General features: G+C 30.6%; 1 protein-coding gene across 5 annotated transcripts in view; it reads left to right on the top strand.

The window, feature by feature from the left end:
* The window catches only part of LOC130902617 (cardioacceleratory peptide receptor-like), a 48,198-nt gene that overhangs the window by 7,122 nt on the left and 23,437 nt on the right, over positions 1-17,639 (top strand). For 3 of the 5 annotated variants that reach the window (XM_057814856.1, XM_057814854.1, XM_057814855.1), the window contains exon 2: positions 9,085-9,338. In XM_057814856.1, coding sequence (XP_057670839.1) covers positions 9,117-9,338 — 222 coding nt within the window. In that variant the 5' untranslated portion in view covers positions 9,085-9,116. Of the gene's footprint in view, positions 1-9,084; positions 9,339-10,325; positions 10,523-17,639 lie in introns of those variants that run through there. The other 2 variants (XM_057814858.1, XM_057814857.1) reach the window with 2 other exon arrangements.

Raw genomic sequence — 17,639 nt, 5'->3', positions numbered from 1 at the left:
GTGGATACGTTCAACAGTTTACGCTAAATACGAGGGTTAATCGAGAGTTAAACGTCTCGATATTTAGAAAATAAAAATTTGTGCATACGTTCAACAGTTTACGCTAAATACGAGGGTTAATCGAGAGTTAAACGTCTCGATATTTAGAAAAGAAAAATTAAAATAAAAATTTGTGGATACGTTCAACAGTTTACGCTAAATACGAGGGTTAATCGAGAGTTAAACGTCTCGATATTTAGAAAATAAAAATTTGTGGATACGTTTAACAGTTTACGCGAAATACGAGGGTTAATCGATAGTTTGCAGGGGGATTGAAGATTAACGTAGAAAAAACATACAAAACAACGAAATTGTAAATATCTAAGTTGCTTTTGGTAAAAATTACAAATAAACAAAGCAAGAACATTAATTAAATTACCGAATTGGACCGGCGTTTATCGATATTTTTGGTCGGATCTCAAATCGGGAAATTAATAGAAAAACTAATATTTAAAGAAAAATTTAACGATGTAGAAAAAGGAGTTTGGTAATTTTAGGAAAAGTTTCACTTATCAATCATCGGATTGCAACAATTCATTCAAGGTTAAATAATCGAATAAAACCGCGTTTTAAAATTTTTTTCTTCCCGAAAAGAGGAAGGTGTTTACCGATTCGAAACGTTTTAATAAAAATATCCGTATTGTATCGTTTAAATTTAAATTGTCTAACGACAATTTTAGCGGAAACGCGAAATTAAAATCTGGAATTGAATTTTAAAAAACGTCGTTTATCTTTCGTATTTGTTGTCAGTACCAGCAACAGCCGCTGAAAAATAAATGAATTTATGTATGACGTTTCTTAACGAAAATGAAAGATTAAGTATGCGACTAGAATTAACCAGCGAAGTTGATGGATTTCGACAAATCAACGACGAATGCCGTTGTCTGAAAGTAGTTTTTTCGTTTTGATTTACGAGTTATTACAAAGAAATGTGATCGTAAATAGTCTGTCTATAAGCGATGGATTCGAGTTTCATCGTTTAAAACGACACGAAAATTCGATGGAAACGTCTTTTCAAGTCGAAATTTTCATACCTCTACGATACTGGTATTCGTAGGTCGTACGGTCTCGTCGAAACTACGCTACACAATATTTTACTTGTTGTTATCGACGAAATAGTCTTACCAAAAGTAGAATCTAGTTCGGTTTTCATTTTGGTTGAGCTAAAGTCTTTATTTACAATGAAAACGTTCGCTATTGACGGCCAAACAAATACTAAACGACGTGGGGTTTTCAAATTTGAAACATTCGTCATATAGAACAACCGCCATCTCTAGGTCAGACCGGGTACTTCAGGTATCATGTGTGTTTCGTATAAATGATTATTCTTCATCAGGTACCACGGACGTTTTCTGCGACCAGATCCACGTTTTTCCTTCGATTTTTTCATTCTATTATTTCGTATTTCGAAAACATGGAATCTGTTTATGGTATCCACTTTTAATATCCATCCACGGTTCCGTATAAATAATATTCGGTGACGTTAATATCCGATGTCGAAATACGGGGTTTGTTTTTTTGATATTTGGTACGTGGAGATGTCGAAAAATAACAGGTACGTGGATACTGTTATCAGATATTAATAATCACGACGCCTGGAAAAACGAGCGAGCACAGGACGTGAAAAAAGGACGAAGGCGAATCGAAATCGTTGATTTATCATTCGAGATATTTTCTAAATGAAAAATGGCGACATATAAAAGGGTTTATAGATTGATGAAAAGGTTTGAAGAGTGAAATATCGGAAAAACACGTTTCGAAAGATGTAAAAAATGATTGACGAGGAATTGGGATCAAATCATGATCACCAACATCATCACCGATCTTTTTTGTTGTTGTATAACTTTCCTCGTTTCATTTCTTACAAATATTTTCCTTTGTCTTCTTCTTTTTCGCGTTTTCTATCTTATTATTTCCTTTATTGGTTTTATTTTTGTTATTCTTTGAACTTGTACCTGTGTACCAAACCAGTTTTTTCTTTTCTATACATGTTACAACAGTTTTAGACACTCTCTCTAATCTCGATGTTTCGAACGCCCTTTTCGTTGCGTCCATTTCTATTTTCCTTTTCGTTTGTTACGTTTCTGATTCATTTATCGATGTTTCTTTTTGATTTGTAAACTACACCTCCACAACTTTTGTTACCTCCTCGTTTAAAGAAAATTTACGACCTTTTAAACTCATTTTTTCAGTTGAGGAAAGAGATGATAGTCGGACGGAACCAAATCCGGTGAATAAGGAGGGTGTTGTAGTGTTTCAACACCTTTAGATAGCTTTCCGCGTGTTTTCTCTTCAATTTTTTCCCGTAGTAATGTCGAATAGTAATCTCCAGTTATTATTATACCCTTATCCAACTAATAAATCACGATTACTCCGTGGTAATCCCAAAAAAACTGAAACAATAACTTCTCCAACAGATTTTTGGACGCGAAACTTCTTGGGTCTTGAAGAACCAGAGAATGTTGACCATTTCATCGTTTTTGGATCGTGAAAATGTACCTCATCGATAGTAACAATTCGGTTTAAGAAATCAACATCGTTTTCAAATCGAACACGCTTTTGGTCAATATCCAAACATTCCATTTACTTATTTTGAAGCTTGCGGTCCTATCCATCAAACTCCGGTTCACTTTTTTGACGTCAAACTTTACACTTACACTTCTACTAATTTATTGGTAACGTAATATTTGTATTTATGCTCGGAACTGGTCTAGGCCAGGTCTAGATATCAATACATCCTCGTATATATTCGATTATAAATACGTATAATTAAATAATTTTATTTTTACGCGTACACACCTATATTAAAATAATTATATGTTAAATAATTCTACAATATTTTATTGCGTTAAATATCACGAATAATTTACATTCACTTTAATTTATCAGTCTATCAATGATCTGGCCTATTATTATCTCTTTTTTCTTTTAAATATCTTTCCGAGATAATTGAACTTATATTGTACAAAAATAAGCGTCGATAAATCGTGTTGGTAACTAAGAAAAACAAGTTTTTTTTACCAAAAATCGATTTTATTCATCAATATAATTCCCTTCAAACTGGGGGCAAGGTCTGGACTATACGTTGGATGAGAAAGCAATTAGTTCAATTTAACAATCGTTGCCATCGATTTGTTGAATCGATTATTGTCTTTGTGAAACATTCTTCAACATACAGGGTTTTTTTCTTTGATTTAAGCATTCAAACAACTCTATATTTCCCCTTTTAGAGATAGTCGATAAACAACATTCCAAAATACTTTCCCAGCTGACTGTTTTGGTTTCGATGTCCATTCACATGATAATCGTTTTGATTCTTGAGCGAAATTTCGGTAGCGCCATCTATATGTCAGTTACACGATCTATTAGTTAACTAACCTAACAATTATTTAAGGAAATTGGTTATGAAAATACGTCAAAGTAGTAGTACCAATCTACTCATTATTACTAACTATAGATTTCTAAATACCAAGCGTTTAATAATTGTCGAAAAAAAAATTACGATAGACACGAAAAAACTTATGAATTATTAGGTGGAATTATTCTTACGAAATGTTGAAAAACTTCGGCAATTTCGTACGAGATAATCACGTGCGTTTTTTTTAGCGTAACGATTCATTTTGTATGTGGAAAACACGATCCATTACGAAACCTCCCTCTTTTGTTTATTACAATTCAGCAATAAATGTCTTGGATCGACAACAACGCTCCAATTTGTAGACTTAATTTAATCATAATCAATTCCCAGACGTAACCACTTATCGCAGTTGAAAGAAAAAAAAAATCTTTTGAGAAAAATATTCGATACGCGACTCTCAGTTTCAGAAAGGACAATAAAAACCGGTTATAATTGAAAATTTGTTTCGTATAGATCAAATATTCGAACGCAATCATTAAAAATATTTTTTATTTCGTCGTATCTAGCGTATCATTTAAAATAGAAGATATAAAGGTTGTCCCGAAACTCTTACAACCAACTTTTGAAGCAACACGAATTCTCTAATACGACCGAGCATTAACTCTTGTTGCCATGCGAAAAATTCGCGATTTAGGGTTTGAATCACTACAACACCCTCCTTATTCACCGGATTTGGTTCCGTCCGACTATCATCTCTTTCCTCAACTGAAAAAATTAGTTTAAAATGTCGTAAATTTTCTTTAAACGAGGAGGTAACAAAAGTTGTGGAGGTGTAGTTTGCAAATCAAAAAGAAACATCGATAAATGAATCAGAAACGTAACAAACGAAAAGGAAAATAGAAATGGACGCAACGAAAAGGGAATTTAAGACATCGAGATTAGAGAGAGTGTCTAAAACTGTTGTAACATGTATAGAAAAGAAAAAACTGGTTTGGTACACAGGTACAAGTTCAAAGAATAACAAAAATAAAACCAATAAAGGAAATAATAAGATAGAAAACGCGAAAAAGAAGAAGACAAAGGAAAATATTTGTAAGAAATGAAACGAGGAAAGTTATACAACAACAAAAAAGATCGGTGATGATGTTGGTGATCATGATTTGATCCCAATTCCTCGTCAATCATTTTTTACATCTTTGGAAACGTGTTTTTCCGATATTTCACTCTTCAAACCTTTTCATCAATCTATAAACCCTTTTATATGTCGCCATTTTTCATTTAGAAAGTATCTCGAATGATAAACCAACGATTTCGATTCGCCTTCGTCCTTTTTTCACGTCCTGTGCTCGCTCGTTTTTCCAGGCGTCGTGATTATTAATATCTGATAACAGTATCCACGTACCTGTTATTTTTCGACATCTCCACGTACCAAATATCAAAAAAACAAACCCCGTATTTCGACATCGGATATTAACGTCACCGAATATCATTTATACGGAACCGTGGATGGATATTAAAAGTGGATACCATAAACAGATTCCATGTTTTCGAAATACGAAATAATAGAATGAAAAAATCGAAGGAAAAACGTGGATCTGGTCGCAGAAAACGTCCGTGGTACCTGATGAAGAATAATCATTTATACGAAACACACATGATACCTGAAGTACCCGGTCTGACCTAGAGATGGCGGTTGTTCTATATGACGAATGTTTCAAATTTGAAAACCCCACGTCGTTTAGTATTTGTTTGGCCGTCAATAGCGAACGTTTTCATTGTAAATAAAGACTTTAGCTCAACCAAAATGAAAACCGAACTAGATTCTACTTTTGGTAAGACTATTTCGTCGATAACAACAAGTAAAATATTGTGTAGCGTAGTTTCGACGAGACCGTACGACCTACGAATACCAGTATCGTAGAGGTATGAAAATTTCGACTTGAAAAGACGTTTCCATCGAATTTTCGTGTCGTTTTAAACGATGAAACTCGAATCCATCGCTTATAGACAGACTATTTACGATCACATTTCTTTGTAATAACTCGTAAATCAAAACGAAAAAACTACTTTCAAACAACAGCATTCGTCGTTGATTTGTCGAAATCCATCAACTTCTCTGGTTAATTCTAGTCGCAAGACTATTCCTTCGATAACAACAAGTAAAATATCGTGCAGCGTAGTTTCGACGAGACCGTACGACCTACAAACACTGAATCGTCGATTGAAAGTTCGCGAGCTCACAGACACGCAAAAAATCAGGTACATCGTATATTTGCATCGAAAAATTGGATATGAGAAAGTTTTTAGTCGGCAGATTTAACCCCCTCGGATTATTTTATGTTCCCGGACTGATTTTTGTTGTTAAATAAATTTTTTTATCGAAATTTTTGTGTTTTATTTCTTCCTCGTATATAATAGCAACTAATCCATCACTTAGTCTTAATATATCAACAGTTTTCTATCGATTTATTTATTTGTTATAAAAATGTCTCACATTTTTTTTTTTCAGTAAATTATAATTTTTTTCAATTTGACCTGCTTTCGATACAATTCTGTCGAAATAATAAAAAAAAAACGTCCAATTTAATTTTCTGTACGTTTTACCCGAATATGAATATTCGTATTTCAGTCGAATCTCTCTTCGAGTATTTTCATAACAAGCAAAAAATAAATATTTGACATATATATCTGTGTCTGTCGTAAATATGTGAATTTGAAATAAAGAAAAAAATGTATTTAATCTTCCACGAACCGATTTCGCCAAACTGACTATAGAAACTTCGACATAACATCCACGTTAAATCTTCAAATCCTCGAATTCAATTCTAGATTATTCGGTCCGTTTCATTTAACATCGATTGTCTGTATTTCGTAAGAAGAGACTAATCTGGAGTCGTTCGAATAATCGATTTCCAATTTCGAGATTCGTCATCAGCGCCGATTGATTTTGACTACAAAACTTTGATTTTTTTGATAAAAATAAAAACAAAGTTTTTTCCAAGCTAACCTTCTATCGTAAAATTCAAGTTATTTACAACAGTACAACGTGGTGTTGATGATTTTGTAGCTTGTCGAACGAAACTCGATCGGCGCTGGTGACGTAAGCAAGCAATTGACGCGTTACAAAAATAAATAAATAAAATACATCGTTTTTAGACCAATTATCGATTATTTCGACCAACTACCATAAGTGAGGTTATGTTTATTTTGAAATTTCGTTTTTCTTTAGTGGCGAAACCTTAGCCTGTGACGCGAAGAGGCCATATTATATACAGATGATTTTTTCCAGTTAAAATGAGCGTTATTCAAATTATCTACGGATGTATATCACGCAACACGTGCCTTTTGTATACTGACTAAATGGAGTGTAAAAGAAAATGGCCAATTACACGTTTATATTCAATAATTTTTTCCGTATTATTGAAAATGTAAAAGAAAACCGATCGGTATACATCGTTAGGCATAAAAAAATAAATATCCTTTGAAATATATGATAAATTTTAACTAGTGAAAATAATCGGTGACCCTGAAGGCGTCGCGTGTTGTGGAAATTGAATTTCAAAAAAGTCAATTGAGATACAATATTAGAAAAGTGTGAATTTACTTTTTTATATAATCAAATTATTTAAAATGAACAATTAAAAAAAAAATTTCGTATCAAAATCTACTCGTTTTTTATTTCGTGTAAATTATTAAACGAAAATTTGTGAAAAAGTTTTTGTTTTTTTGTCCACTCTGTACTATAAACCATAAAACTGAATTTTTGGTTACTCCAAAACAAACTAGTTTAGCCTAGATAAACTAGTTTGTCCTAAATAATTTTGTCTTATTTATATTTTTATGTACACCCTGTACTATAAACCATAAAACTAAATTTTCGGTTACCGGACAAGCCCTACTTCAAAACAAACTAGCTTAGCATAGATAAAACTAGTTTGTCCTAAATAATTTTGGCTTGTTTATATTTTTATGTCTACCCTGTACTATAAACCATAAAACTAAATTTTTGGTTACTTCAAAACAAACTAGTTTAGCCTAGATAAAACTAGTTTGTCCTAAATAATTTTGGCTTGTTTATATTTTTATGTCCACCCTGTACTATAAACCATAGAACTAAATTTTTGGTTACTTCAAAACAAACTAGTTTAGCCTAGATAAAACTAGTTTGTCCTAAATAATTTTGGCTTGTTTATATTTTTATGTCTACCCTGTACTATAAACCATAGAACTAAATTTTTGGTTACTTCAAAACAAACTAGTTTAGCCTAGATAAAACTAGTTCGTCCTAAATAATTTTGGCTTGTTTATATTTTTATGTCCACCCTGTACTATAAACCATAGAACTAAATTTTTGGTTACTTCAAAACAAACTAGTTTAGCCTAGATAAAACTAGTTTGTCCTAAATAATTTTGGCTTGTTTATATTTTTATGTCTACCCTGTACTATAAACCATAGAACTAAATTTTTGGTTACCTCAAAACAAACTAGTTTAGCCTAGATAAAACTAGTTCGTCCTAAATAATATTGGCTTGTTTATATTTTTATGTCTACCCTGTACTATAAACCATAGAACTAAATTTTTGGTTACCTCAAAACAAACTAGTTTAGCCTAGATAAAACTAGTTCGTCCTAAATAATATTGGCTTGTTTATATTTTTATGTCTACCCTGTACTATAAACCATAGAACTAAATTTTTGGTTACCTCAAAACAAACTAGTTTAGCCTAGATAAAACTAGTTCGTCCTAAATAATATTGGCTTGTTTATATTTTTATGTCTACCCTGTACTATAAACCATAGAACTAAATTTTTGGTTACCTCAAAACAAACTAGTTTAGCCTAGATAAAACTAGTTTGTCCTAAATAATTTTGGCTTGTTTATATTTTTATGTCCACCCTGTACTATAAACCATAAAACTAAGTTTTTGGTTACCGGACAAGCCCTACTTCAAAACAAACTAGTTTAGCCTAGATAAAACTAGTTTGTCCTAAATAATTTTGGCTTGTTTATATTTTTATGTCTACCCTGTACTATAAACCATAGAACTAAATTTTTGGTTACCTCAAAACAAACTAGTTTAGCCTAGATAAAACTAGTTTGTCCTAAATCATTTTGGCTTGTTTATATTTTTACGTCCACCGTGTACTATATCGAATCACCTCGTAATACATTTTTAAAATAATCCATCCACAATATAGAAAAAAGTTTATACCTATAATTTCATAACGTAAACTATTTTTTTATACAAAAAAAAAATATTTTTTAATTCTATTTGTTTACGTATTTTATGGACACCCTGTATTTATTTGATAACGTTCAGCTGACTACAAAGTAACATCAAAACTGTCTTTAATAATTATAACAGAATTCAGTTTCGGAACAATTTCTGAAGAATGATTAAAAAGAAAAGTTTTTGTAAAGTTTCCAAAACTCTTATTGACATTTCCAAGTAGCATTTCGACAATCAATGAACGAAGCACCTTTTAATCCAACAATTTAGCTCTGTGGAAGTTTCCTTTATAAACTTTAGAAACGTAATTTACACCGTTTTAGTCTTTAAGCGTAATTCAAAATGGCATTTCCTTTATAATATAATAAAAAACTTTTTTTCGACATAAAAAAGGATATCATTCGACGAGAATATTATTTTAAAAACTAAAATATGTTTTTTTTTTCTATTTTCAGTTCTCGGAAATCGATATCGTCAACATTAAATCATGGGAGGTTCCTTCGTCCCGGACGTTAGACACGGCGGCCATTTTCTCGAATTCTTATTGAAAAATAATAACGATTTCCAAGTACACCAAGAGGTTACAACTGCTGTGTACCCTGTATATCTCCGCCCAAATGGTGAAGGAAATCATAGTTTATTAAGTTATCTAGATGGTAATGGAACTCGGTCACAAAAGAGGGAATTTAATTCGTTCTATTTCTATAAGGTATATAATGGAGCGTGTAAACATCACACAACTTGATTATACACCTTTATCTTAATACTTTCTTTACAGAACGTTAATTTTGGAGTTTATTCGTGTAAAGGGGAGAATATCTTCTCTCGCGGTCTATGTATTCACAAACAATTTACGCGGAGTGAAACGTGAACGGAAAATCATCCCGGAAAATTAATTTTACCATTTCCTCTATCGCACTATACACTGCCGTTTGTAAATTTCCTCGTATGTTTGACTATTTCATTATAACTTCCGATTCAATCCATCCAACTTAATATTATATTAAATAATTGATTTATAGCTTCAAGTTTTCATCGATGTTTTGAATTTTAATTAAGGGGGTTTCAATATAATAGAAAGCAAAAACAGTTAGTACTATTTTTTTTCACAGAGTTTGCATAAGAGACATAACAACAAAAATCGATTTCAATAATACCTAGCAAAGATGCAAAATATCAAACCGAGAATTTTCCTTTGATTAAATTTTCCATGAAAATCTACTCGTTATTAATTTACCTCACTTCAGTATTTCCTATTAGTGAGAATTTCAATTGAATTTTATACAATAGCTTGTTGTCTACGCCTCGTTCGACATTTCGACATTTAGGCGGGAAATTTATCATCCATTGCATTGCACAATTTCTCAATTTATAATTTAATAACGTAACAGGAAAGTTTTCTCGACGCTATTTCTATAATATTGTAGAATATTTAAGGTGTAAAATTTAATTATTTATAACAATATCATAAATAATAGTGTTTATTTGTAAATAACCTACAAGTGTAAAAAAAATCTGTTGCTAACCTTGATACCAATGCGTTAGATAATAATCCACATTATTTTGTTTATTCACTAGTTTTGAAAATACACGATACACAATCGTACACACCTTTATTAAATAATTAATTAATTTTATACACTGTCACTATAAAATTACACAAACTAATAATTTTTTATTAGCGCGTTCCTCAAAACTTTTGACAGCTACATTCGATGCTCTGATGTTCGTTATACATGGGAGCAAAAAAACGTCTAACTATTCTTGGAATTGTGCAACAAAAAAAAACATGAAATAAACAATGAAAAAGTTAAAGTGAACGAAATTTAAAAGTGCGTGTCTTATTTTACTTGCAACGGTATGTTTTTATTTATTTATTTATTTGAATTTAAGGTTAGTATATTTACGGGATTTTTACGTGCTTTATGAGGTTAAATGCTTGTCAGATTTCTTCTTATATATATGGTAAACATTTTACATGAAGTTATTTAAGTTTGATTTATGCAACGTATTGTTTTTTAGTTTAATTTTTAATTTCGTCTGTCTGAATCAAAGTTTAGAGATATTAAAAGTGTTAATTGAATGAAATTGTGATGGCGTTGTATTGATTTCGTATACGTGGTGAATCTAGTGAATGGTTATTTGTACTGTTGAAATATAGGAAAATAATGTTGAAATAAAAATTCCTTGTACAAAACCGTAGCGAGTGGGTGATAAAAGCGAGAAAATAAAACGAGTTAGAATAAATTTAGAATACCATGCCGAAAGCTCATTTTATAAAGTCTTTGACGCATCCTGGCTCCTGGCGTATCTAAAAGTCTCCTAACGACTCGAGAGATGCAGAATGAGGGAAAATAAAATAGACGCAAAGAAAATTAATTTTCATTCAATTACCGTTGCAAGGAGAGTCTGATTTCATTCAAGACTGGCGTTTGTGTCATAATAGGGTAATCATTTGAACCGGAGGCTATTCTCAGACACTATCGTGGTATTTACAATAATTAAACTAAATTAATTTATGAAAAATAATAATTAATACACAGTCATCCGTTGTAGAAATTCTATAGTTAATAATTTTACGTCTCGTAGTTTTTTTTTCATATTTCATAAAAAAATCGATTTCAGGTTTCTTTGAGGTTACTTTCTACAAACATGTACAATTTAACAATGCACAAGGTTTCGCTTATTCTAGTACTCGATAATAGAAAAAAAAAACAATCGATACGAAAGTCTGAAAGATTAAGTTGATAATCTAGATATTTTTTTTTTCTATAAAGAATCGACGAATACTGAAACGACTCCTTCGAGAGACAAAGTTTTTTTGCAGTTTGACTGCTCGCGTATTTTAAAAGATTTTTTTTGACAGTAAACCAAATAGTCCAGTGAACAACAGATTTAAATCGAAACGCTTGAAATTTTACTATTGGGGTAAATTCCATCCCAACCAAGGGGTGCTCATTATTTTTTTTGAAACTAACTCAATTTTACGTATATACAGGGTCGTATGTAAATAATTTAGGTCCATAGCCTAGTAATTTCTGTCTGGTTCTTTCAATCAGATTTTTCTTTCTAGTTCTGGATGTTCTTTTCTAAAAGGTTTTTCCTACATCATTTTATTGGTCTATCTCTCTTCCACGCATCTAGTTTCAAGAGTTTTTCTTCGTCCATTCGTTCTAAATAATCTAGAATCGGTGACTCATTGAAAAGTGTGTAAATTCCATGCCTATTTTCCTTTAAAAATTGTTCTTTTGCAGATTTTCAATTGCCGTTTTGTTTTATTCGTCGTTTTCATAGTTTCACTGGAGTATTGGGTCTCGAAATGAGACTTTGTAATAAGAAAAATAAGGAAGTTATAACGAAAATATGTTTTTTTAACTTTCTAAATGCTTTCATTTTTATTTTATCAAATTTTTACAACAGGGGTAGTTTTCACCTTTTACAAGAATTTTTACATATTGGCATAAAGTAAATTTTGATGTTTTCCTTGCGTCTTGATGGAATTCTCAATATTTTCACCATTGTTCACTGGACTAAAATATAGGATGTCCCACGACGAGTTATAACTATCTGTATATATGGCAAAATAGTTGTAGTAAAATCATGACAATTTCTACGTTTGTGTTTTCGGATGCGATCTTTTTAACTAAAATATTTTTAAAGATGACCGACTTCCGGTTATACCGGAAGTCGACGGTAACTTTGTTTTTTTAAATAGAACACCCTGTATATTGACACATTTTTTAAATCCACGTAAAATTTTAGTACATTTTTGTCTGAAAACTTTTTTCGAAAAATGTATATTTTTTGAGATAATAATTTTTTTGTAAAAAATTTAACCCCTATAAATTATTTTTTTACGAGGATACCCTTGAATATATGAAAATGGTTTCTGTTCGGTTGCTTTTAGCATGGTCAGACGTATTTGTATCTATGTTGAAAAATTCTTTTATTTGATACAGGGCGTGTATAAAAAGTATTCAAAATTTAACTTCGTATATATGAACTTTCCGTATTTTTTTGAATAGAACCACCCGGTTTTTTCTATTTTAATACATTCAGGGGTGAAAAATAAGGCAAATTCTTGTATACTTTCCTACCCCCGAATGTATTAAAATAGAAAAAACTAGGTGGTTGTATTTGAAAATTCATATTTATGAAGTTAAACTTTGAACACTTTTTATACATACCCTGTATACAATGGAAAAATTTTCAACGTAGATTCGAATACGTCCAACCTTGCTAAAAGCAATCGAACAGAAACTATTTTCATATTTTTAAGGGTATTTTCGTAAAAAAATAATTTATAAGGGTCAAATTTTTTATAAAAAAATTAATAACTCAAAAAATATGCATTTTTCGAAAAAAGTTTTTAGACAAAAGTATACTAAAATTTTACGTAGATTTCAAAAATGTATCAATATACAGGGTGTTCTATTTAAAATAAGAAAGTTAGGGTCGACTTCCGGTTGAACCGGAAGTCGGCCATTTTTGAAAATATTTCAATTAAAAAGATCGTATCCGAAAACCCAATTGTAGAAATTTTCATGATTCTACAATAAATATTTCGTCATTTACAGATAGTTTTAACTCGTCGTGGGACTCCCATTATATTATGTAATTTGTATTATACGGGGGGTGGCGCAATAGAACGTGCTTAAACATTTTTCGAAGGAGATAGGGAAGAGGGTGGGGTGTGTGTGTGTGTGTGTATATATTTTTGAATTAAAATAATAAAAAAAACTTGTCGAATTTGGTAAAATAAAGTTTTTACGATCTTAAAAGGTTTTCTACGACAAATGTTGATGATCCGTACGACAATGTTCGTAAAAAGGAAAACCCATCAAAAATAAGGGGATTTATACAAGTTTTACGATTCATTTAGTTTAGAATTTTACTATTCGAAATACATTCGTTTTTGTTTGCTACAAACACAGCTGTCTCATAACTGCATAAATCATTCGAGCTTCTATTTATGTATTTACAAGTTTTGGGAGAGGAGGGGGTTCTATCGAAATTGGAAATGTTTCGGCTTTGAAAATTCAATTATTCAAATTCTATGACAAAGTTCACTCGACTAGGATCAAATTCAAGGATTTCGGGTTCATTCCCTTTAGTGTAAATTAAACAGACGTTCGATTCGAAACGTGTATGTGAAAATGAAGACTATTTCTATTTTCTATCAATTTTTGTTACACTGTTTTTATCAATTTAAAGTTTCACGACGCGCGAAACGAAGAAAGCTCCAAAACGATCGGCCTTGCGATTTATTTATTGTTATCGCAAACGCCAGACGCACCTACCGGACACTTATCAATAAAATGTCACTTTGACAAATAACCAACAAATAAAAAGTGAATATAACAAACTTAAAAAAGACGTAGAGGATGGGTCGACGTATTAGTCAAATGTCAAATTATAAAATTGTGTTCAGAAATTTAATTTGTGATAAAACATCGAAGAAAAACAGATTTTTTTCTATTTAATTCCGAACATTCTTATATTTATTTACTTTTTAAACTTTTACGTAAATAATTCAAGACCAAATCGGTCCAGCCGTTCTCCAGTTTTAGCGAGATTAACGGAAAACATTTTTCAAAAAAAATCAATAAACTTTTGAGGTAAAACACGTAATTTGAACGCATCAACTTCAAGTGTTGATTAATTTTTGATTTACGACAATACGAAGTACCAAAAAGTACCAAAAAATAACTGTACGCCGTATAATCGATCAATTCGACGTTTCGATTGTATTCGAAAACGTTTTTGTTTGAATTGACGTGCGAAAACTCGCACCGTCGAAATTGACTTTTACGAACGCTTCTGTCAAATGCCAAATGTCAAATGTTATAATGGTGACGTAATTTGACTCGTATAACGAGAAAATTTTGATGCAGCATTCAACTGCGAATAATGTTTTTTTCGTTATTATTATTTCGAATTTGAAAAAAATTTGGTGTAACGCCTCTGTTTACGTTGTATCTCTTGATTTTTGCGGGGCGTGACTGCGGAGACGGATCGGATTAGAGTTGACATTTTTTGAAGTAAGTAGAATCCGTCGTAAAGTGTCTTGGTTAAATTGCCAACGGAATAGATAACAAAAACTCACTACTAAGTTTTTTTTTTTTTTTTCGGCGGGATATAAAATCTTGATTTAGTTTTATTATTTGTCGGGATTCCTTAGAAATTTATCATTTTAGACGGTGAAGTCTAAAGTCGGATCGGTATATCAATTTTCATAACGGAAAACTTTTCATTTTAGCATCAAACAAACACTTTTCGGAAAATGAAATCGTTCGCTTTTACGTGCTTTAATTTCCCGATATTCGGGGATCGTAATAATAAAATGAAAATGAAAATCGACTTCCGCCTTGTAGAACATTCGGGACGTAAAATTAACATTAAATACCCCATCGTTTTCATTAAATTTTAGTTAAAAGGAAAAACTTTCGAGATTCGACGCTCGTAACACCAGAATGTGTCCTTACTCCGGCCCTGTCTATCTACAATGTAATTTTAAAATTCGGCGAATTCGCGCGGCGCAATTCTTCAACTTTTTCGATTATAACAGGCGGTTTATTTACAGTATTTCTTCTAAAAAAAATTCGTTTTTGTTTCTAGAATTTGGTAGAATTTTATTTAGGTATATGAGATAGTAGTGAAATTTGATCGCATCGTATCTATAGTGAATTGTGAATTCTTAGTAGAAGCCCGTGTGAAAATTGAAAGGGTGTTTTCATCTGTTTTATACTGTATAAACAAGTTTCGGGAATATAAACATCTAAAAGACATTTAACAATGTTTGTCTCGAAATATTTTCCACGAAAGTGGTCGTAAAATCGCTAGCTTATCCATTTATTTCTTTGTCTTGTTTCTTTTCTGATTTAGAAGTCTCTTTTATATTCAAAAGTTTCCACAACATACCTCGAAACAAATAAGTTATTCTCGACGAAAATTTTCTCTTTTTATTTGTTTTTCCGTATTTAATACAATAATAGAAAATTCCAAATGTCATATTTCAATTTATGTTTACTCCAAGATTTAATGCGGACTCGATTTTCATGAAAATTTAGAATTGAGCTCGTATTACCTTCTATATCAAGATCTACGTGGTCGCGAGGTGTACAATTTGTTTTTAAGGGCTGAAAACTAACCCTTATCGAAAAATACCAATCTAATAGTTTTTCCTGGTTTTTTTCAATTCAAATGTTTTTCTTTTATGCAGCATAGATATCTTAACATATTATATAATAGGAAATTCACATATTTTGAAGCATCAACCCTTGAGAATCTTTTAAAACTACCCTTCTGAAAAAATAATAAAGGAAAAAATCTTTTAAAACGTCGCAGTTTCATTTTTATTTTGAAAAATTCGTGGTATTTTGATAAAGTTCATTTGGTTATCGATTTTCATTATTTAGCCCTTAAGAATCGTTTAAAAACTACCCTTCTAATGAAAATAATACAAGAAAAAGTCTTTTAAATCATTTAAAACATCGCAGTTTCATTTTTATTTTGAAAAATTCGTGGTATTTTGATAAAGTTCATTTGGTTATCGATTTTCATTATTTAGCCCTTAAGAATCGTTTAAAAACTACCCTTCTAATGAAAATAATACAAGAAAAAGTCTTTTAAATCATTTAAAACATCGCAGTTTCATTTTTATTTTGAAAAATTCGTGGTATTTTGATTAAGTTCATTTGGTTATCGATTTTCATTATTTAGCCCTTAAGAATCGTTTAAAAACTACCCTTCTAATGAAAATAATACAAGAAAAAGTCTTTTAAATCATTTAAAACATCGCAGTTTCATTTTTATTTTGAAAAATTCGTGGTATTTTGATAAAGTTCATTTGGTTATCGATTTTCATTATTTAGCCCTTAAGAATCGTTTAAAAACTACCCTTCTAATGAAAATAATACAAGAAAAAGTCTTTTAAATCATTTAAAACATCGCAGTTTCATTTTTATTTTGAAAAATTCGTGGTATTTTGATAAAGTTCATTTGGTTATCGATTTTCATTATTTAGCCCTTAAGAATCGTTTAAAAACTACCCTTCTAATGAAAATAATACAAGAAAAAGTCTTTTAAATCATTTAAAACATCGCAGTTTCATTTTTATTTTGAAAAATTCGTGGTATTTTGATTAAGTTCATTTGGTTATCGATTTTCATTATTTAGCCCTTAAGAATCGTTTAAAAACTACCCTTCTAATGAAAATAATACAAGAAAAAGTCTTTTAAATCATTTAAAACATCGCAGTTTCATTTTTATTTTGAAAAATTCGTGGTATTTTGATAAAGTTCATTTGGTTATCGATTTTCATTATTTAGCCCTTAAGAATCGTTTAAAAACTACCCTTCTAATGAAAATAATACAAGAAAAAGTCTTTTAAATCATTTAAAACATCGCAGTTTCATTTTTATTTTGAAAAATTCGTGGTATTTTGATTAAGTTCATTTGGTTATCGATTTTCATTATTTAGCCCTTAAGAATCGTTTAAAAACTACCCTTCTAATGAAAATAATACAAGAAAAAGTCTTTTAAATCATTTAAAACATCGCAGTTTCATTTTTATTTTGAAAAATTCGTGGTATTTTGATTAAGTTCATTTGGTTATCGATTTTCATTATTTAGCCCTTAAGAATCGTTTAAAAACTACCCTTCTAATGAAAATAATACAAGAAAAAGTCTTTTAAATCATTTAAAACGTCGCAGTTTCATTTTTATTTTGAAAAATTCGTGGTATTTTGATAAAGTTCATTTGGTTATCGATTTTCATTATTTAGCCCTTAAGAATCGTTTAAAAACTACCCTTCTAATGAAAATAATACAAGAAAAAGTCTTTTAAATCATTTAAAACATCGCAGTTTCATTTTTATTTTGAAAAATTCGTGGTATTTTGATAAAGTTCATTTGGTTATCGATTTTCATTATTTAGCCCTTAAGAATCGTTTAAAAACTACCCTTCTAATGAAAATAATACAAGAAAAAGTCTTTTAAATCATTTAAA

This window comes from Diorhabda carinulata, chromosome X, assembly GCF_026250575.1.
Source record: "Diorhabda carinulata isolate Delta chromosome X, icDioCari1.1, whole genome shotgun sequence".
Taxonomy (NCBI): domain Eukaryota; kingdom Metazoa; phylum Arthropoda; class Insecta; order Coleoptera; family Chrysomelidae; genus Diorhabda; species Diorhabda carinulata.
The sequence above is the reverse complement of the archived record's forward strand: the minus strand, read 5'-3'. Positions and strand labels throughout refer to the sequence as shown.